The following is a 23,693-nucleotide window of genomic DNA, read 5'->3' as shown; positions in this document are numbered from 1 at the left end:
GTGGTATCAACACCATCTTGTCCTCGGCATCCATCTTGTTCAGTGCTGTAACAGAAGATGTGTACTCCGCAGAGGTATTTCCTCCCCTCTCACTTAAGAGTGCCTTATCTTCAAACACATCCTGGTTGGCAGGTTGTAAAGCCTTATCAGCCCTTCTAGCAGGAGTTGGGTCTCCGAGGACAGCAGGGGGTCAGAGCAGATGTCCAGTGAAGCTGCCTTGTAAATTCCCAAAGCCCAAATTGTTAAGTTACATCTCACAATCCATGCTCAAATCATATCTTTTTACCCGAACATAACATATTAACAAAAAGTATATATTTGGGTGCCCCATAAAATACCAATCGAATTAAGACCCACCATGGACACCTTCATGCCTAGGAAAGACAAGCTAGCGATCCAATGCCGTACAGGTCAGGGGTTAATCCGAGATAACCCATGTTTAGTGTCTGTAGAAAGCCAGTTCAAAAACGGACCATCAAATATCGGTTTCAAGCATGTAACCGTTTCATTTCTCCAGATATGAGTGCTTTTATGAATCTGTCAAAGCGGGAGGTCACTTAGCAGTTTATAGACTCAGAGCCATTGGCTGAGTACTTCTGGTGACACCCCCTGGAGGGTCAGAGAAAAACACAGGAACTGAGAGAGAGCTCAGTTCTCATCCTAACATCGAAGCCATAACATCGCCCAAGGGGAACCAAATATCACATGTTCAGCTTCTGAAACTAAGGTAATACCAGGACCGTTTTAATGCAAGTATTTTTATTCTTTTATTCTCCTATTTCTAAATTGCTGTACTGTGTCTCTATTTCATTGTAACCCATTTTTCTGTAAATATTTTTATTCGCACCAATTTTAACCTTTCTTATAATTAAACCTTATTTTGAAAAGTGTTAACTTGTCTCTAAGCTCTTGAACGCAAACTGACCCAAAGAACCTGTCTCCTGAGAGCGCTACTGTTAGGATAAATCCTCCGGACATTCCTGTCTGCATGTGACAGAGCGTGTTACGGATGATTATCCTAAAGTCATAATTGATATTTTCTAAAATTACGAGCGTCCTCTGGGCTCATTATAAACGTAGCGGTGGTGGCAGAGAAAGGGTTAATTGTTTAATTAGCCCGGTGACAATCGCTCTCAGTCTGCTGGCATCTAGATTGTGGTCCCGCAAGCTGGACAATCTGTGTGCTGGGTGCAGCTGAGAGTGGCATTGTTACGCAAGTGACGGCAGGGTGTGAGATTGCTTGGTCTTTGGTCACGAGGTGGATGAGAAGGCCAGGGGTCTGATACCCACCACCGTCACAGTGGACATTTAGTCTTTCAGATAAAGATATGCCCTTTGAGGGCAACCACAATGCCGATGCAGCCCACAATGAAATATGAGTTAGACACCCCTGCTCTAGAGCCTCCACTGCCTCCCATCTCCTGAGACTGCACTCAGTGACTTGGGTGTGAGACTATACAGACATATCCCTCCACCCGGCACAGCCAGCAAAACACAGAGCAAGTAACCCCGGGAGAATTGTTGTGTCAGAGATCTTGGTAGACCCGGGCATGGGGCAGAAGACCCAAGGTACATATCCCAGGTGTCTAGGTCAAGCAACCTCTATGGTAAAAATCAACATTTTGCTGCCAGCTGAACCCCAGAATCTCCATAAATCCAGTCTAGAGACATAAATTGTGTCTGCAGCACAGAGAAGGAAGATTATCCAAGAGAAATACAGGAATACAGGACGGGGAACACAGCTCAGGAAAGTGACCAGGGGATTACAGGCTGATATCACCCAGTCCCCTCCTTACTCTGAACCAATCAGTGAGCAGTATGGGTGGAGGAACATATTTAGTGTTAATGACCCACCTGTGCTGATCTCTGTAGGAGTGTCCTCCTCTATAAATGTCCCCGTTATTCCATCCTCCTCTATAGACTGCTGGTCGTCCCTCACATACTTCTCTTCTTCTGCTTTAACCTCAAACTCTATATCGATTGGATCTCCACTCTAAACCAAGAAAATGAGAGAGAATATCATCTGTAAAGCCTCGTACACACGCAACGATTGTTGCCCGTGAATTTTTGGCCAACGTCCGATCGGCCGATTTTCGGCTTGTTAGTATGACGCTTGCGACAACCGACTGCGACTTTTCGGCCGAACAAACTCTGGTGTGCATGCTATAAAATTTTTGTTGGCCGTCAACAGAACGGCCGATTTTCCGTCAGTCAGTACAGATTTCGGGAGACAAAAATCAGATGAGCAAGACTGGGCATGCTCAGAGAAGAAAAACCACACGGAAAGTTAACCAGCACATGACATCACTTCTGAAGTTGGTTTTTGTTGGCCGAGAAAATAAGTGTGCAGTCTAGAGCACATTTCAACCAACACAACAACACTGGACAAAAGATGGCCGATCGGTCGGCCAACAATGGTTGCGTGTGTACGAGGCTTAAGATATAAGCTTTAATATTAAGAAATCTACACATCGTTTCCATAAGTCTGTGTTTTAAAAGCTTTGTCCCACTAACCTTGTAACATTGAGGGATGGTGTGATCTTCCTGTGTGGAATCCCGGGAATACAGAGGACGGGGACATCTCTCTGGTGGGTTTCTGTAGCTGGATGACTCCACCATGGTGTCCTGGTACAGATCGTTCTGTATTTCCTCCATCACCCAATCCTCCTCTTTTATCTCTTCTTTAACCTCAACTTTAGAATCTCTCAGGTTTCCACTCTGAATATATAATAAAAATGACATCAATGGTAACAATGCAGATAATGTACAGATCCTAATGATACTATCAGTGATTGTTCCTCATCTACCTGATGATGGTGAGGGATGGTGTGACCTTCCTGTGTGGAATCCCGGGAATACAGAGGACGGGGACATCTCTCTGGTTGGTTCCCATTACTGGATCCATCTGTAGGAAACACACACACTGACTGAATACATTGTTTCTATGTGTTTATCAGATGATGGGGGATCTAGGTGGAGCCTCCGTACTGCTCTCTCCTTTACAATAAAGTCTCCTCTTACCCGGTGATGTGAGGGTCGGCTGATTCTCCATCATGACGTCCTTGTAGAGATCCTTGTGTCCTTCTAAATACTCCCACTCCTTCATGGAGAAATAGACAGTGACATCCTGACACCTTATAGGAACCTGACACACACAATGATACAGTCACCATCCAGACACATCCCTTGAATCTTCACAGAAGTCAGGAATATTTATTACCCCTCTTCTACATAAAGCTAATAAAATACATAAAATACAAACATGTGCATTATTATAAATCCCCCTCCACATATTATCATATAATCCGTTAGTAGGCCAGACTGCTAATGTGGGAAGGTGATTGGTGGGAAAGGTGACACATCTCCAAAATTAAGAGAATGTTCCGGCCTCGTAAATTGGGAAATGTTCTGACCCTAAAGGGGTTAATCTAGGTTTCCACACTATATATGTGTGTATCATCATCTGCTGGAGATAAAAGAGGTCACAGTGACTATGGAGGAAGACAACGGACATGACGGGGGGGGGGGGGGTTACTGGGTGTAAATAGAAAATAAGATCTTATTACCTCCTCTGCTGCCACTTCCGGCGATGTCTCCTCTACCTCGTATAGCAAGGAGCTTCCTGTCTGTATCTGACATCACTTCCTGTCTTCCATAGAGACTTCCTGTCTGGGTAGAAATGAGATCACCACCTTGTGGAGCTCAGAAAAACTGCAGCCTCGAGAAACATCTCGTAGTGTGAACACAGCCTTGTGCTGTGTGTGTATGTACTGTATATCCTTATAGATGGGGTCATCTCCACTCCCACTTTGATGTAAAGGGGCGCTCTGATGGGGACACTGATGTAAAGGGGCACTCTGATGGGGACACTGATGTAAAGCGGCACTCTGATGGGGACACTGATGAAAAGGGGCACTCTGATGGGGACACTGATGTAAAGGGACACTCTGATGGGGACACTGATGTAAAGCGGCACTCTGATGGGGACTCTGATGTAAAGGGGTACTCTGATGGGGATACTGATGTAAAGGGATGCTCTGATGGGGACTCTGATGTAAAGGGGTGCTCTGATGGGGACTCTGATGTAAAGGGGCACTCTGATGTAGACGCTGATATAAAGGGGCACTCTGATGGGAACACCTGATGTAAACAGCCGGCTGACTATGCAGGAGATCTCCCATGGAAGGGATGAAGACTTGGCACAATGCTTTGTTTAGGGGGAACTGGCTACATGTGATAGTCTCTCCCCCTTGTAGTGCTGCTCTACTCACACGGTCCTCTCATTTGCTCCCGTGCCTCCAGCTAGGGCTTCCTCTGTGTTTTGTGGCAGGATCCTTCCACCACCCATGCCCTGGCCCAAGGTCCCCCCCAACTAGGGGGTACCACACAGCACTATATCTCTATCTACCACCCGACTGCCCCTCCTGACATGGCTAATGGCTATTTATGAGGTAAACTCTGCCCCCTACCAGCCGTTTACTGGGGATTGGCTAAGGCCCTCTTAAATTTTTCAAACAGCTCCTCCTTCGTTTTGCACTCCTGTAACCTGTTTTCAGCAGAGAGCAGACAGCACAGTGGGAGGAGGGCAGAACTGTCAGCACGGTGGGAGGAGGGTAGAGATATCAGCACGGTGGGAGGAGGGCAGAGCTGTCAGCATGGTAGGGAGGAGGGCAGAGACACACAGGATGATTGGTGCTGCAGGGCTCAGATAGTAGATGATTGGTGTGGCGGGGAGGGGGGATTCACAGATAATGGAACCAATCACTCTATTGCTCCTCCTGTAGCAGTGGAAAGGCGGTGGAAAACGGGGGAGTAGAAATTGTCAGGGCAGCAGGGGAAACTTCAGGAGGATCAATTTTAGTTATCAGGCAGTACAGACAGTTCTTCTGCTCGTCAGGTGCCAGGGCCCGTCTTTTAAACTGATGGGGCCGGGTATAGGAGGGCGACTGTACTGCCTTATCAGTGACCCTGGTTCCATACTAGGCTATTACAAAGAATTATGCTTTGGGCATTAATCTGGTGGATGGTTCCTCAGAATCTGGGGAAGAGGAAGGCATTTCTTCTAGCTGGTTTTAAAGTAGTGACTCCCGATGCCAGTCTGAAAGCATGGGGATCCGTTCTGTTGTCCCTTTCAGGGCTGGGGACATGGTCTCCTCAGGAAAGGGTTTTGCCTATCAACATTCTGGAGCTTTAGGCAGTACATCTTGTGCTGGTTTACTGGGCGAGTCAGCTGCGGGGGCTTCTAGTCAGACAATGCCAAGGCGGGGGTATATATCAACCATCAGGGCAACATCAGGAGTCAGGTTGCCCAGGTGGAAGTGGATCATATTCTTACTTGGGCAAACCATCATGTTCCGGCCCTAATGGCAGTACATATCCCCGGTGTGGGTAATTGCCAGGCAGACTTTCTTAAGGGGCAGTTGTGGATCTTCTAGCATCCAGGTTCACTACAAAGCTGGTTAGGTTTCTCACCAGGACAAGGGAGCCGCAGGTGATAGAGATAGTAACACTGTGGGAACACTTCTCCCTAATTTATGCCTATCCACTAGGTCAGCTGCTTCTGTGACTGTTACGTAGGATCCGGGAGGATCCTAGTTGCACCAACTTGGCCATGGGACAAGGACATTTTAACCCGACATTGTAAACTTGGCAGTGGACAGATCTTGGGCGCTTCTGGCCTGGCCAGGCCTCCTGTCTCAGGGGCCAATATTGCATCTTACTTTACAGGGGATAGGTTTAACAGCCTGGCTATTGAAACCCAGGAGCTGAAGGATCAGTCTCTGGTGCAATCATATCTACCTTACTGAAGGCCAGAAAACCTCCCTCCAGAAAGGTCTTATGTGTCATGGAGCAAAACCAAGACGTTTCACCCCCAGAAATATATGATTGGATGTATTTTGGCTTCCCTCCAATCAGGATGGAAATTAATTTGGCCTTAAGTACCATTAAAGAACAAATATCCTTTTTTCCCCTCCAGAAACCAATTGCTTCTAATTCTTTGATATATGCTTTTGTTCGGGGGGTAACCCATATGGTTCCACCTGTTAAATCCCCCCACCTGCCCATGGGACTTGGGTTTGGTCTCATCTGTCTTGTAGAAAGCAACTTTTGGACCAATACATGAGATTCCGTTAGTCCTGTTGACTCAGAAGATCTTTGTTTTTTTTGGTGGCACTTACTTTGGCAAGAAGAGCACCAGAATTGGTAACGCTTTCCTGCATTTTAGTTGGCAAGTTGGTACTGCTTCCTCATCCGTCTTTCTTGCTGAAGGCGGTTTCAGGTTTTCATTTGAATCAGGACATTGTCCTACCTTCCGTTTTTATCCAGTCTTTAGTGACCGGTAGAGATAGCTCTACACACATTAGATGTGGTTCAGAGCTGTCAAGGTTTATTTGAAGATGACTGCAGCAGTCCGTTTCTGTTATTTATCTTGCCTAAGAGTCGATCCACACTAGCGCAACTTGTCAGGTGACTTGTCAGCCTGACAAGTCGCGCTCCCTTGCGGTCCATTGACCGCTACAGGATCCGTTCTAATAGGAGCGACACAAGTCGCTCCGACTTAGAAAAAGGGTCCTGTACTACTTCGGGGCGACCTCGGAGCAACTTGCATAGACTCCCATTATGTGAAGTCTATGCAAGTCGCTCCCAAGTCGTGGTGCATGGCAATGCACAAGTCGCCCTCAAAGTAGTACAGAGTCGTGTCGCCGTAGTGTGAACCGACTCTAAGGGTCAGGCAGCTTCAAAGTCGACCATTGTACAGTGGATCCGTCAGCTTATTTTGCCAGCCCATGGCTTGAAGGGTAAGGCTCACTCTACTAGTAGATTTGGGGCATTCTGGCCTATCTGTCATCAGGCCTTCAGTGGCTCAGGTCTGCAAGGCTATAACTTGGTCTTCGGTACATCCCCTTACAAGGTTTTATCAGGTGGACGGAAGGGCTGCTGAGGATACTGCTTTTGGTCTTAGTGTGTTGTGGAGTAGTCTTCTTAGGCCTGATGGTGGCTTCTGTGTCTCCCTCCCCTTATGTTTTTTGCTTTGAGACATCCCAGGTAGTCATAATTTAAAGCCTGCTCTGTGTCCTGTGAGGTACCAAAAAGAAAACTGCATTTTTGTACTCACCCCCATAGTGCTACACCTGTAAGTGCCACAGGAATCACTTGCCTAGGTCTTCCCAACCTCAGCCCCGCAGCCAGGCACACAGGCTCACTCACTCCTTCTACAACGACCAGTCTAGGGGATGTTGTTTTTATTTTTGGAGAACTTGGATAGGGATGAGGGAAGTGGTGGGATACTCCAAGAATAAGAAATATGTACAACTAAGGACCTAATCTTCCTTTTAGCTTAAGCAATAGTAGAGCCAGTACAGCAATGTCCCATTAGGAAGGAAAGTGTCTGGCTAGAGCTCTTCAGGACATCAGCCGTTGTCCCCTTTAATAGACCCACAGCTGACTATAACTAGGCACCAGAGGGATAGCCAGAGCACAAGGCCCCCAATATCTTTCCAATGTCTGTACTCACAAGGCCCAAGGACAGATGTAGGCCTCCTTCCAAGCAATGCCCTTCAATGAGAGCTAAATGGAATCATTACGCTGTGGTCACATGCTAAACATTAGAGCTCCCCCTAGCTGCAGCCTGGTATTTTAATTCACACAGTGATTTCCTATGATTGTCAGCTCCATCTAGTGGCCATAATGCAGCAGAAATTCTAAAATACCACATTATTGCCATTGGAGGGCGCTGATGATCATAGGAATTCACTGCTTACATTCGTTGAACAAATTTTTAACAAATAGACCTGTAAGTGTTTGTGAAAGCTTCCACTATAAAATGTACTCTACTTCCCATCTTTATATAAACGTCTTCTGACATTCAGGGGTCTTTGAAAACACATTTTTTTTTTAGAAACAGACCTGTAAGTGTTTGTGAAATCTTCCACAACAAAATGCACTCAGCCAATGAGAGGTAATGACTCCATTTTTATTTTTCTCCTGCTATCAATGGCCAACACGGGACAACACTTCATCCATGTCTTTGGTGATCTCTGATCTCCTTATGAAGTTTTTCTTACATGATGAAGATCAGCCATGGAGTATATCTGAGGTGTATATCAGGGTGTGCTTCTTCCCCACATGTCCACCAACATTCATATAGAAGACATTTCCCGCACTCAAGGCACTAATACACCTCCAGGGTTGTGTGGGACCCCTGATGTACAGGAAGACAGGACTTTAGTGAGGAACAATTCCCTCACTCAGGACAGGAATACGGCTTCTCCCCCGTGTGAGACCTCTGATGTCTGGAAAGATCGGACTTCAGTGAGGAACAATTTCCTCAGTCAGACCAGGAAAGTTCATTCTCCTCCGTGTCCAACTTCAGATGACTGTAAACAGAGGACTTCTGTGGGTTACACTTCCTCCAATCAGAAGAGGAAAGTGGATCTACCTCCGTGTGCAATTTCTGATGTGTGTTAAGACTGGACTTAGTTCGAAAACATCTATCGCATTTAGGACAGGAATACGGCTTCTCCCCCGTGTGCAATCTCTGATGTTTGTTAAGATTGCACTTCTCTAAAAAACGTTTCCCGCACTCAGAGCAGGAATACGGCTTTTCCCCGGAGTGCCATCTCAGGTGAATATGAAGCTGTGAATTTTCTGTAAAACGTTTCCCACACTCAGGACAGGAATATGGTTTCACCCCCGTATGATACCTCATGTGATTTGAAAGAGAGCCCTTCCGTGAAAAACATTTCCCACACTCGGCACAGGAATACGGCTTCTCCCCTGTGTGCACTCTCTGATGCAAGGTAAGATTGGACTTCTGTGAAAAACCTTTCCCGCACTCAGGACAATAATACGGCTTCTCACCTGTGTGAGTTCTTTTATGTGCATCAAGAGTGGGTTTGAAACTGAAACTTTTCCCACACTCAGGACACGAATACGGCTTCTCACCTGTGTGAGACCTTTTATGAAGATCAAGGCTGGATTTAGTGTGGAAAACCTTCCCGCACTCATGACAGGGATATGGTTTTTCTCCTGTGTGAGATTTTCTATGCAAACTAAGATTGCAATTAAAACGGAAACACTTCCCACACTCAGGACAGGAATATCGTTTTTCCCCTGTGTGCAATCTCTGATGTATGGAAAGATAGGACTTATGTGAAAAACATTTCCTGCACACAGGACAGGAATATGGCTTCTCGCCTGTGTGAGATCTTTTATGAATATGAAGATTATATTTAAATCTGAAACACTTCCCGCACTCAGGGCAGGAATATAGTTTCTCTCCTGTGTGCAATCTCTGATGTATGGAAAGATTGGACTTATGTGAAAAGCATTTTCTGCACACAGGACAGGAATACGGCTTCTCACCTGTGTGAGATCTTTTATGACTATTAAGGATACATTTAAAACGGAAACCCTTCCCGCATTCAGGACAGGGAAACCTCTTATCTGTTGGAAGGACAGAACCTTCCGTCACAGTCTGAGGTTCCTCAGGGTAAGAGGAATACGATGGTCCATCTACACTGTGTGGTGCCGGATGGACATTTGAGGTAGTCGGGTTTTCTCCTGGACTATACTGTGTGATGTCCTCATCTTCTACTTTACAGTCTGGAGACAAAGTGAGACAATCCTCTGAGGTTTTCCTCATCTCCCGTCCATCTACTAAAATAGAAATACAAAGATTATTACTAGACATTAGCAGATTGGTTCCCCTAAACCAGGACTCCGCCCACATCAGACAGCTTTGTCTCTGAGGATCTTACAATTCCCCCCCTGAAGGTAACTAGTAAATGGGTCCTCTGATCTCCTACCAGTTCATGGTAGGATGAGTGTCCCCTCCCCCTCTATCACTCATTGCCATCTTCCCAACACAAGAAGTCCTGCACTTCCTTATTTAGTCCATGATTTAGTCATGAATAACAGCGGGGCTGAGCCCCACCAGAGGTCAGAGAGTGAGGATGGGGGAGAACATCCAAGATGAAGACTGGACTGATCCTGAAGACCACCATCATTGGGTTGCTGGCTCCTCCCCCATTATCACTTTCTGTTTGAGGTTCACAAGTTGGAGGATGTTATCACATTATTATCACCATGCAAAAGTCTGTCCTCCAATCAGATCATTAGATATAAAATGTCCAGCTGGTAGGAAATGGGTGTAACAAAAGGAGAATAAATATTATGTTTATAGTAACAAATGCCTGTGCACCTACTTGTCAAGTTTCCTTCCACTGTCCAATATGCCTCCCTATTGGACCAGTGTGAAACATTTCAGACAAGCTGAGCTGCACCTGAGCACCATGAGCAGACCTAACTAATGGATCCTGCTCTCTGGCAGGCAGAGAACACGTTTGATTTTCCCTGGCAATCTCTCTGGTAAGGAGAAAGACCCAAAAACTATACTCTCTCCCTAGCACCTACCTAGGAGGGTGCGACACAAGGTAATTGTGTGAAACGCGTCAACCTCTGTGCTGTCTCCTGTCCTGTGGTGTATGTCATGCACTTTATTTGGGATGATGCAATAAATGGACTTTCAGCATTTCGGTGTGCAGCCACTTCTTTTCTCATATGTGTTCTACGGCTGGCAAGACGTGAGAAGAGTCCCACCCATTCATTTCATTCACCTGGAGAGGCGCCTCCCTTGTTCTCATCTTCAAGGGTTGGACAAAATTATGGAAACATCATGTAAAAGAACAAAATTGTTACCCAATATGGTGTTGGACCACCTTTGGCATCCAAGACGGTCTGAATTTTCCTAGGAATTGACAAATATAAGTCTTGGATGGTGGAAAATGAAATATGATACCGCCCTTTATGCAAAAATCCGGGTCATAATCCTGAGCTGAGTTGACCATGTCGACCGCACTTATGCTTATCAGGCGTCGTTTTCCTGGAAGCTGCATATGCCGTCATAATCTTTGATTCAGGACACTCTCTATCATCCCCTTGACTGACATCCATCCACTGACTCTTCTAGAAGAAGGGATGGCCCTCTCAGGACAGGCCCCTTGACACAGATCTGTACTCACTGTAGGCAGAATCAGATCCTTTCCAGTATCTCTCTTCCAATCAGCTCTACTGGACATCCAGGTTCAGTGTTTCTCTGACTCTCAAGTCGACCACCTGAGGCCACATGCCACTGTCCACTGTACCTTGTGACACGTGCTCTGGGCATTTAGTCTTACAGCTACAACCGGCCCTTTGAGGGCAACCATAATGCTGACGCAGCCCACAATGAAATTAAGTTGGACGCCCCTGCTCTAGGGCCTCCGCTGACTCCTGAGACTGCACTCAGTGACTTGGGTGTGAGACTATACAGACATATCCCTCCACCCGGCACAGCCAGCAAATAACAGAGCAAGTAACCCTGAGAGATCTTGCTAGACCCAGGCATGGGGCAGAAGAACCAAGGTACATACCCCAGGTGTCTAGGTCAAGCAACGTCTATAGTGAATATCAACATTTTACTGCCAGCTGAACCCCAGAATCTCCATAAATCCAGTCTAGAGACATAAATTGTGTCTGCAGCACAGAGAAGGAAGATTATCTGAGAGAAATACAGGACGGGGAACACAGCTCAGGAAAGTGACCAGGGGATTACAGGCTGATATCACCCAGTCCCCGCCCTACTCTGGACCAATCAGTGAGCAGTATTGGTGGAGGAATGTATTTAGTGTTAATGACCCACCTGTGCTGATCTCTGTAGGAGTGTCCTCCTGTATAAATGTCCCCGTTATTCCATCCTCCTCCATAGACTGCTGATCATCCCTCACATACGTCTCTTCTTCTTCTGCTTTAACCTCAAATTCTATATCGATTGGATCTCCACTCTAAACCAAGAGAAGGAGAGAGAATATCATCTGTAACATATAAGCTTTAATATTAAGAAATCCACACATCATCTCCATGAGTTTGTGTTTTAAAAGCTCTGTCCCACCAACCTTGTAACATTGAGGGATGGTGTGACCTTCCTGTGTGGAATCCCGGGAATACAGAGGACGGGGACATCTCTCTGGTGGGTTTCTGTAGATGGATGACTCCGCCATGGTGTCCTGGTACAGACCTTTGTGTCTTTCCTCCATCACCCCATCCTCATCATCCTCCTCTTTTATCTCTTCTTTAACTTCAACTTTAGAATCTCTCAGGTTTCCACTCTGAATATATAATAAAAATGACATCAATGGTAACAATGCAGATAATGTACAGATCCTAATGATACTATCAGTGATTGTTCCTCATCTACCTGATGATGGTGAGGGATGGTGTGACCTTCCTGTGTGGAATCCCGGGAATACAGAGGACGGGGACATCTCTCTGGTGGGTTCCAATTACCAGGTGGCTCCATCATATTCTTGTGTCCGTCTGAAAGTTCCTCTTTCACTCCATACTCCTCATCCTCCTCTTTATACTCTTCTTTAACATCCCCAAAGTTGGGACTTCCGGTTCCGGCGCCGCATGGAGTAGCAGGCTCCTAAGCAGCTCCCGCGGTGCGCCCCAGCAAACCGGCTTGTAAAACCAGCCCCAAAGCTTCCAGCCTGCCCCCAGCACCCTCTGCTGTCTCGGGACCCCCCCCGGACCCGGCCGCTCTCTACCCCTCGTTCCGGAATGGAGCGGTTCCTGGAAAAACCGGCCGCGAAGCCTCCGCCGGGCCCGGCGCAAATCGAGGCCGCGGTCGCGGCCTACTCCGGTTCGGCAGCGGAATCGGCGGCCATGGACACTAGCAAGCAGGCGGAGGGTGACCTCCGACCACCCAACACAGCCTCCTCCTCGGCCCCGGACCCCTCTACAGAGAGGATTGCGAGAGCGGTGGTGGAGCTGCTCACCCCCACCATACAGGCATCGGTTGAACAGGCTGTGGCTGCAGGCATGGCGGTGATTAGGAAGGAGCTGGAGTCTCACTCCCGCCGCCTCACTGAAGCCGAATCCCGGATCTCCAGTGTGGAGGACGAAATATACCAGATGCAGGGCACAGAGCAAACCCAGGATAAGTTCAATCGTCTGGTTATGGACAAGCTGGAGGACTTGGAAAACAGGTCTCGGCGGAGTAACCTGAGATTTATCGGGATCCCGGAATCCGTCCAACCCTCGGCCATTCCAGAAATCTGTGCCCGAAAAATTCCTGCGGCACTGGGCATACAAGGGACCTGTGTGGTTGAACGGGCCCACAGAATGGGACTTTATTCGGAGGAGCGCAAGACCCCTCGCCCAGTCATCGCAAAATACCTCAACTACGCAGACAAGTCTGCCATCCTTCAGAAATTCCGCCAAACTCCACATTTCCAGATCGAAGGTATGAAAATCCTCATTTTTGCAGACTACTCAGTCGAAGTCGCAAAAAAACGCAAGACTTTCCAAACCGTATGTTCCCAGCTACACCAGGAACGCATCAAATTTACCCTGGCCTATCCGGCGACTCTGCGCCTTCGGGCACCGAACGGCAACCAACTGTCGTTCCAAGATCCAGCGGAGGCAGAGAAATTTGTCCGCTCACTGCACCATGGCGAACCGGGTCATGGCAACTCGGCCACATCCCTTTCCTTCTCCAGACCGGACGTCCCTCACAGCCCTAGGAAGGAATCCCCGAAACGGCGACGCTACTCTGACGTGGTTGGCTCTGGCCGCGGAGGTCACCCCCGCTGAATCGTCTGTGTGACCTTTTGGCTTTTCCTTTTACCTCTGTGGGACCTAGGATACGTCTATCCTCCGGGAACTGCTCCTGGGTGACTCTGTCCAGGCAACGGCAGATGGCGTAAGATAGTTTTCTTGCCCTGGAGACCTTTTCTGTGTTCAACTGCTTGGTAGCCAATGTTATTTGTTTTTACTGTTTGTTGTCTTCTTACGGTGCCTTTTGTCCGTGATGCTATATGCCATGGCTGCCCAGCACTAGGTTGGAGGTCGCGACCCAAGTCTCTGCGGACAAGATCTTTGACAGGGCTACACTTGTCCCCTGCTAGGTCTGGAGACGCACTTGGGGAGCTGTGCTCCATCGCATACGCATGCGGAAAAAAGAGAAGTCTATGCGACTATGTTTTGTTCTTGTTTTACTCCTATGTTTTCCTACCCGGTTTTCCAGTTCCCCCTTCCCCCCAGTCCCTTTCCCCAGGGGTCAAACTCCTTCTGGTCTGCACACACGCATGGCGGCCCTCTCTTCCCAGGTGGCGATCTTTATTTACTTGTATGAATCTAGTTACCCTCATGATAATGGTTAGGCGCAGACCGGACTGTCGCAGGTATCCAGCCCCTTTAGATGCACTATGACGCTAATATCCTGGAATGTCAAAGGTCTTCGGTCCCCGGCTAAGAGAATGAAAGTCCTGAGGCATCTCAAACGTCTCCGGGCTGACATCGCTCTTATTCAGGAATCGCATCTTTCTTCTGTTGATATGGCTCGGATGGAGAAGCTCTGGGTAGGCAAAGTGGTAGGTTCTGCAGCACTTGGACGCAAAGCAGGTGTCCTCATTCTGTTTCATAAAAGGCTCTCGGTAGAAGTTATTGCAGTGGATGGGGACTCGGAAGGCCGTTATGTCTCGGCGCACGTCCGCATCAACAGCAAAGAACTTATTGTTTCTAACGTCTATGCTCCCAATGTTTTTGATCAGTCCTTCTATTCCATGCTATCAACCCGAACCCTGGCTTTTCCCCCCATCCCTCATTTGATGGGGGGCGACTTCAATGCTGTCATGGACACAGTCCTTGACAGGTCCCGACCACCTACGGATGCGCGGTCTAGCCCGGGCGGTTCCCCCACTCCTCTAGCCATTCTTACTGACTCCCTCGCTCTGACAGATGTCTGGCGACATTTCCACCCGACAGATAGAGAATTTACTTTCTACTCCCACCCCCACAAAATTTTCACGAGGATTGACTACCTCTTTTGTACAGAATCGCTACTACCAGTCACTCAAGACGCAGTGATCCACGACATAGCAATATCTGACCACTCCCCACTCTCCCTAACCATTGACCTCACTGGTTCCCCTCCTGTTCCCCTGATATGGCGCTTCCCATCTTTTCTGGCCAACAACGAGGACTTTAGGGTTTACCTTGAGCGGGCATGGCAGGAATATGTCGACACCAATGCGGCCCACGTCTCCTCCCCCCATTTGTTTTGGGAAGCGGGTAAGGCCTTTCTGAGAGGTCGTATCATCTCCTATGCGGCGGCCTTTAAACGACATGCGAACAGCGGCTATAAGGCGGCGAGTAATCGTCTTAGCGAGGCACATCGTAATCTAGTACTAACCGATAGTCAACCGAACAGGGATCAATGGGTCTTGGCCAAAAAGAACTTTGATGAATGGGCCGATAAGGTCGAACGTATTCACACGGCGCATTTTGCGGCCTCCTTGCACAGGTTCGGCAACAAGGCTGGCAAACTGTTGGCGAGGATGTGCAAGGGGCGACCGTCTCCCACACATATTGGATCCCTGCGAGATCCGTCGGGTGTTGTGGATTCCACCCCCCAAGGCGTACAACGTATTATGAGAGACTTCTACTCTGAGCTCTACGGCCCGGAGGAAGTCGATGATGCCTCGGGTGAGATGTTTTTATTAGATACGGGACTCCCCCGCATCACACCTGCCCAGCTCGACATGCTAAATTCACCTATCTCGGCGGAAGAGGTCACGCACACTATTAAGCATCTCACGGCAAGTAAATCGCCTGGTCCAGACGGCCTTACGGGGGAATTTTACAAATCCATCACGGCAAGCCTGGTTCCCACTTTGGTGGCGGTCTACGCCAGCATTTGGGAAGGTGGGCCTTATCTCCCAACGGGTAATCAAGCCATTATTAAATTACTTGCAAAAAAGGGTAAAGACCCCCTAGAACCAGGATCCTACCGCCCTATCTCGTTACTTAATCTTGATGTGAAAATACTGTCAAAAATCGTTGCCTCTCGTTTGGCTATCATTATGCCACATCTGATCCACCCTGCACAGTCCGGCTTTACCAAGGGACGGTCGGCTTCGGTGAATATCCGGAAGGTTTTGCTGGTACTGGAGCAGGCACGTTTGTTCCCCTCGCGAGACTTGGCCATTGTGACCCTTGACGCCGAAAAGGCATTCGACAATGTAAACTTTGTCTGGCTGCGTAGGGTCTTGGATGCCATGGGCTTCCAGGGCTCGTTCGTTCGCCTGATCACTTCCATGTACGCTTCCCCGACGGCCAGACTCTGTGTAAATAAAAACAAAAAGCAGAGCGCCTCTAAGTGTTATCAGTTTAATTAAAAGGGTAATGCAGGTACAGGAAAACTGCTCACATTTAAAACAGTATAAAATAGCTCATCTGTTAGGTGGTCTGCAGGAACACAGGGGTCCACGGCTGGATGTTAGTAGCTCCAAGAGATGGTGCAGGGGATGCTGAAGGAGGGAGATGTCTGGAGAGCCAAGAGACCAGATAGTAGGATGGTCAGCAGCTTCAGGAAGGTGTTCTGTTCCTCAGGGAGACACCTGGTGAGCCGAGAGACCGTTAGGTAGAATGGCTGTCGGCTTCAGAAGGGCGCCCTGCTCCTCAGTACATCCGGCGCCAACAGATAGGGGAGCCCAGCGTGACAGATCCAGCAGCCAAACGCACAACGCGTTTCCGAGCGTGCGCAGTAGCCTCACAGGGCGTGCGCGCTCCTTTCTCAAGTGCAGTGGCATGACACAGAAGAGCTGAACAAGTTTATAGGAAGCCAGCACTCAAGCTGGGTGGATACAGATGGACTTAAAGTGGCCATTGTAAATGGGCTGGACAGTGGGACCACAATACTTAAAGCGGCAATAAGAAAATAAACACAAAAGAAAAAAAAAAAAAAAAAAATCGCATACAAATGAAATCGCATTGAAAAAAAAAAAAAAAAAAAAAAAAAACAAAAAAAAAAAAAAAAACAAAATGGTTATTTAACAAGGTAAAAAGACATACATCGGCTCTAATCATAATATGGTGTTAACATCTAGCTCTTCGTTTAAACCCTTGGGTGAAAGTGAATCCAGGGTATAGATCCAAAATGTCTCTCGTTGGCATAATTTGGCAAATCGTTCGGCCTCAGATGGAAGTTTGGGGATAGACTCTATTACCCAAACCTCCAATCCTGATGTGGACTTGTTGTGGAACTCGAGGAAATGGCGTGGTACGCTATGTTGGTCACAACCCTCCTCCACAAACCTGCGATGGCGACCAAATCGTTGCCGTAGTGGGCGGATGGTGCGACCAACATAGAGTAGTCCACAGGGACAGGTCAGGCAGTAGATCACGTAATCAGTAGAACAGTTGTAGAATTCTTCCAAACGGTAAGTCTTATTCTCATGGGTGAACTGTTTTTTACCATGTCGCACAAAGGCACATGTTTTACATAAAGGCTTGTTACATCGATACATGCCCTTTAAGGGAATGAGGCATAGTGGATTATGGACTTTTTTAGTTTTGAGACGACTGGGTGCAATTTTGTTTTTTAGGGTGGGAGCCCTACGGTAAGTAACTCTAGGTTTGTGACCTAAACTGGGTAAAAGATGGGGGTCCTGTAATAAAATGTTCCAGTGTTTCTGTAGTATGGATTCCATTTTCCTGTAGCGGCAGTGGAATCTGGTGATGAACCTCGGAGTGGATTCATCATATTTAGCTGTATTTTTGGGGGGTTTACCAGGCAGGAAGGTGGTGTAAGCTTGATTGACCAATTGGTCAGGGTAACCCTTATCCCGGAACTACACCAAGCCCACCGCTGGCAACTCGTACCTACACTATAGTAGTTGTCATCATCCCCAGTGGGTAAACAATATACCTAAAGGGCAGTTCTGTCGCCTTAGACAGAACTGTACCAGGGATATAGATTACATCACACAGAGTGATGCTTTGAGAGCCAAGTTTAGGGATAAGGGTTACCCTGACCAATTGGTCAATCAAGCTTACACCACCTTCCTGCCTGGTAAACCCCCCAAAAATACAGCTAAATATGATGAATCCACTCCGAGGTTCATCACCAGATTCCACTGCCGCTACAGGAAAATGGAATCCATACTACAGAAACACTGGAACATTTTATTACAGGACCCCCATCTTTTACCCAGTTTAGGTCACAAACCTAGAGTTACTTACCGTAGGGCTCCCACCCTAAAAAACAAAATTGCACCCAGTCGTCTCAAAACTAAAAAAGTCCATAATCCACTATGCCTCATTCCCTTAAAGGGCATGTATCGATGTAACAAGCCTTTATGTAAAACATGTGCCTTTGTGCGACATGGTAAAAAACAGTTCACCCATGAGAATAAGACTTACCGTTTGGAAGAATTCTACAACTGTTCTACTGATTACGTGATCTACTGCCTGACCTGTCCCTGTGGACTACTCTATGTTGGTCGCACCATCCGCCCACTACGGCAACGATTTGGTCGCCATCGCAGGTTTGTGGAGGAGGGTTGTGACCAACATAGCGTACCACGCCATTTCCTCGAGTTCCACAACAAGTCCACATCAGGATTGGAGGTTTGGGTAATAGAGTCTATCCCCAAACTTCCATCTGAGGCCGAACGATTTGCCAAATTATGCCAACGAGAGACATTTTGGATCTATACCCTGGATTCACTTTCACCCAAGGGTTTAAACGAAGAGCTAGATGTTAACACCATATTATGATTAGAGCCGATGTATGTCTTTTTACCTTGTTAAATAACCATTTTGGTTTTTTTTTTTTTTTTTTTTTTTTTTTTTTTTTTTTTTCAATGCGATTTCATTTGTATGCGATTTTTTTTTTTTTTTTTTTTTGTGTTTATTTTCTTATTGCCGCTTTAAGTATTGTGGTCCCACTGTCCAGCCCATTTACAATGGCCACTTTAAGTCCATCTGTATCCACCCAGCTTGAGTGCTGGCTTCCTATAAACTTGTTCAGCTCTTCTGTGTCATGCCACTGCACTTGAGAAAGGAGCGCGCACGCCCTGTGAGGCTACTGCGCACGCTCGGAAACGCGTTGTGCGTTTGGCTGCTGGATCTGTCACGCTGGGCTCCCCTATCTGTTGGCGCCGGATGTACTGAGGAGCAGGGCGCCCTTCTGAAGCCGACAGCCATTCTACCTAACGGTCTCTCGGCTCACCAGGTGTCTCCCTGAGGAACAGAACACCTTCCTGAAGCTGCTGACCATCCTACTATCTGGTCTCTTGGCTCTCCAGACATCTCCCTCCTTCAGCATCCCCTGCACCATCTCTTGGAGCTACTAACATCCAGCCGTGGACCCCTGTGTTCCTGCAGACCACCTAACAGATGAGCTATTTTATACTGTTTTAAATGTGAGCAGTTTTCCTGTACCTGCATTACCCTTTTAATTAAACTGATAACACTTAGAGGCGCTCTGCTTTTTGTTTTTATTTTCACTTTCAGAGCTGACTTCTCTCTGCAGCTGAGCTGGCCCTGAGTGTCATCTATTTCAGCCATCAACTACACCAGATTAATGACTATACATGAACTGCATACCCCTTGATGCTATATAGGTATGTGTGATGCGCCAACTCTTATCCTGCTTGCCAGACTCTGTGTAGGTGGTGCACTGACTGAAGACTTTCGACTGTTTAAAGGTACCCGCCAAGGTTGCCCGCTGTCCCCACTACTCTTTAATCTGGCCTTGGAACCCCTATCTAGATACCTCTCTGGTCCTGCACCCCTTCATGGGATCCGTCTGGGTCACACAGACCTGAGGATTTCTTTATTTGCAGATGATGTCCTCCTATTCACCTCGTGCCCCTCTGCAGACATCCCTGCGATTGTGTCCACGTTTAATGCGTTTAGGAAATGTTCGGGCCTTAAAATAAATTTTTCCAAGAGTGAGATTCTCCCCTTGGGGCTGGCCACGGCCCGGAGTTGGGAATCGGACTCCCCTTTTAAAATAGCGCAACACTCTATCACTTACCTAGGCATAAAAATCGGTAGGACCCCCTCCTCCATCTATACCCTCAACTACCCACCATTGTTTGCTAAAGTGAAGGGGGAACTGGAAAACTGGAAGGACCTGCCGTTGTCTCTTCTGGGGAGATGCCATTTGATCAAAATGGTCAGTTTTGCCCGCATCCTGTATTTTCTCCAGACCCTTCCCCTATTGATTAGGCACAAGGATGTGCAAGACCTCTCCAAGGCGTTCTCCAGATTTCTTTGGCGGGGGAAGAGACCTCGCATCTCATTGAATAAGTTATGCCTCCCCAGGCGAGACGCGGGTATGAATTTTCCGAGTATTCGTTTATATAATTTGTCCTGTCTATTGAGAGTGGCACTGGACTGGATATCTCAGTCTTCTCAATTCGCCAATGTTGAGCTGGAGTCTCAGATGTCTAGGCCTTTTTCACTCGTCTCACTTCTTCACACCAAATGGACTCAACTCCCACCCTCACTGCGCCATAATCTGCTCCTACGGGACACGGTTATTGCGTGGAGGGAGGTGAGGAAATTTTTGAAGATACCTCTGTACTTCTCCAAATACCTTCCCATTAGAGGGAACCCCACTTTCCCCCCCGGCCTGGACCATGCGGTCTACGAAGAATGGAAGTCAAAGGGACTGGTCAACTTCTACCAATTTTGTGACCCTCAAACAGGAATACTGCGCTCTGACGCTGACATGATGCACATGTTCACTCTGCCCCCCTCAGAATCCTTTTACCTGGCGCAATGCCGTCACTACATCCGGGACACGCACACCAAACCTGATGGCAGGATTAAGCTATCTCTCATTGACACTTTATTGGACTCTGGCAAGTATACTATTTCTGACATATACAAACCACTTATCCGACTCTGCCCACCTGCTTCCTTCACTTCTTCAGCAGCAAACTGGCTCAAGGTCTTCCCGGCTGATGACACTTTGCCCAAGATTATCAGCGGTCTTCGGACCACCCTGTCTCTTACTCCCAATTCGGTGTGGCAAGAAACCCAGCTCAAAATATTCCACAGAGCACACATTCCTTTCTTATCAGACAAAACTGTCCAAGATGCCCACAAATGCACTATGTGTCGCAAGGAGCGCCCCTCACTCTTCCACAAATTTTGGGACTGCGCCCCGATCTCTGCATTCTGGGACCAAATCTTGGACTTTATAACCACAGTGACCGCGGTCACCGTACCAAAGGATCCTATGATATTGCTCTTTGGCTACTGGGACAAGCGTCTACAGAAATGGTCCGACACCGCAGCGAATCCACCTCGCCTCTGGATCCTGACCGCACTACTCATTGCAAGGCGTTTGATACTAAAACATTGGATTGCCACCTCCCCCCCCATGTAGCCATGCTTCGGTCAGAGCTAACCACGCTCCAGTCCATTGATCGCCTCAATATGGACTCGAAGGCCCCACGTGCGATTGCGGCCTTCAACGCCAAGTGGAGTGTCTTTTCTAAATATGCCAATAACGTTTTGGACTCTCCCCCTGACTCCTTCATATTTCCGAACCGTCATGATCTCTCTATTGCAACCCCCACTTGATTCCCCATTGTTGGACTCTATGTTTTGGAGATTGGTCCCGCCCCCTACTCCTTGCCCCCTTACCCTAGTTATCGGCAATGGACGTGTTGCCCCCTACCCCCACCGCATATTGCTGTTTCGATATATGTTATGTACATGCATGTCCATATCCTATGTTTTGTTAAATTTGAAAATTTTAAATAAAAAAAAAAAAAAAAAAAAAAAAAAAAAAAAACATCCCCAAAGTTTCCACTCTGAATATATAATAAAAGATTTATTGTAACAAATACACTTCTGTATAAATCATAACTAACAATAATTGTTCCTCATCTACCTGATGATGGTGGGGGATGGTGTGACCTTCCTGTGTGGAATCCCGGGAATACAGAGGACGGGGACATCTCTCTGGTGGGTTCCCATTACTGGATCCATCTGTAGGAAACACACACACTGACTGAATACATTGTTTCTATGTGTTTATCAGATGATGGGGGATCTAGGTGGATCCTCCGTACTGCTCTCTCCTTTACAATAAAGTCTCCTCTTACCCGGTGATGTGAGGGGCGGCTGATTCTCCATAATGAAGTCCTTGTAGAGATCCTTGTGTCCTTCTAAATACTCCCACTCCTCCATGGAGAAATAGACAGTGACATCCTGACACCTTATAGGAACCTGACACACACAATGATACAGTCACCATCCAGACATCCCTTGTGTTGAACATTTACAGAAGTCAGGAATATTTATTATCCCTCTTCACCATAAAGTTAAAAAAAAAAAAAAAAAAACATAAAATACAAAACACCTGTATTATATATCCACAACTATCAACCCCCCCCCCCTCAACATATCATCGTATAATCAGTTAGTCTTAGACTAGACTGCTAAGGTGAGAAGGTGACACATCTCCAAGATGAAGAGAATGTCCCGGCCCGTAAGTGGAGGAATGTTTGGACCCTGGAGGGCTTAATCTAGGTTTCCACACTATATATGTGTGTATCATCATCTGCTGGAGATAAAAGAGGTCACAGTGACTATGGAGGAAGAGGACGGACATGACAGGGGGGGGGGGGGGGGGAGTTACTGGGTGTAAATAGAAAATAAGATGTTATTACCTCCTCTGCTGCCACTTCCAGCAACGTCTCCGCTCTACTTCCTCCTGACTCACCTTTCACCCGGATCTTATTTATACCTGACATCACTTCCTGTCTTCCATAGAGACTTCCTGTCTGGGTAGAAGTGAGATCACCACCTTGTGGAGCTCAGAGGAACTGCAGCCCCGAGAAACGTCTCGTAGAGTGAACACGGTCTTGTGCTGTGTGTGTATGTAATGTATATCCTTATCAGTGGTGGCTGGTGCTCAAAATATTTTGGGGGGGGGGGCGCAAACAGAAAAATGTAATAGGCATAAAAAATTGCGTGACTTTGAGGTCACACAAATGTGAAAGGGGCCTTCAGTAATCAAGGTACAAAATTATGTAGCAGAAGCCAAATTGGCCTTGAATGTTAAAAAAAAATGTTATAGCAGAAAGTGAAAAATATATATTTTTTTTTTCAAAATTGTCGCTCTTTTTTTTGTTTATAGCGCAAAAATTAAAAAAAAAAAATGAAAAGTGCAAAGGTGATCAAATACCACCAAAAGAAAGCTCTGTTTGTGGGAAAAAAGGACGTCAAATTTGTTTGGGTACAGCGTCGCACAACCGCGCAATTGTCAGTTAAAGTAACGCAGTGCCGAATTGCAAAATAGGGCCTGGTCATTAGGGGGGAAAATCTTCGGGGGCTTAAGTGGTTAAAGTGTATTTAAACACTAACAATACATTTCTCTTATTTGCTCCTCTAAAAATACAATTAACCACTTTACCACCAGAGGATTTTCCTGCTCAACGTCCAGGCCACTTTTTGCAACTTGGCACCGCGCGACTTTAACTGACAATTGTGCGGTCATGCAACGCCGTACCCAAACTAAATTTACGTCCTTTTTTTCCCACAAACAGAGCTTTCTTTTGGTGGTATTTGATTACCTCTGCGCTTTTCATTTTTTGCGATATTAATAAAAAAAGAGCAAAGATTTTGCGAAAAAATTGACATTTTCTACTTTGACAGTTAAAAAATATCTAAAATACTTAATTTTTGTCATATATTTAGGCCAAAATGTATTTAGCTAAAAAAAAATTCTCAATGAGCGTATTTTTAACCGCTTTAAGACCGGAAGATTTTATCCCATTCTTGACCAGGCCATATTTTGCGATTCGGCACTGCGTTACTTTAACGGACAATTGCGCGGTCGT

At 46.9% G+C, this 23,693-nt stretch overlaps 2 protein-coding genes across 2 annotated transcripts in view; one reads left to right on the top strand and one right to left on the bottom strand.

Annotated features, from left to right (window-relative positions):
* The window catches only part of LOC309564458 (uncharacterized protein), a 1,566,033-nt gene that overhangs the window by 571,234 nt on the left and 971,106 nt on the right, over positions 1-23,693 (top strand). The gene's annotated exons all lie outside the window — the stretch shown is intronic.
* LOC309564027 (uncharacterized protein) overlaps positions 1-23,693 on the bottom strand; it is a gene marked incomplete at both ends in the record, with an annotated part of 35,611 nt that overhangs the window by 6,179 nt on the left and 5,739 nt on the right. The window contains 2 exons of the mRNA XM_082268651.1: positions 8,340-9,487; positions 15,944-16,165. Of these exons, the coding sequence (XP_082124777.1) occupies positions 8,340-9,487; positions 15,944-16,165 (1,370 nt within the window). The remainder of the gene's footprint in view (positions 1-8,339; positions 9,488-15,943; positions 16,166-23,693) is intronic.

This window comes from Pelophylax lessonae (assembly GCF_965119305.1).
Source record: "Pelophylax lessonae genome assembly, chromosome: 9".
Classification (NCBI taxonomy): domain Eukaryota; kingdom Metazoa; phylum Chordata; class Amphibia; order Anura; family Ranidae; genus Pelophylax; species Pelophylax lessonae.
This window is presented reverse-complemented; position numbering and strand designations above follow the sequence as displayed.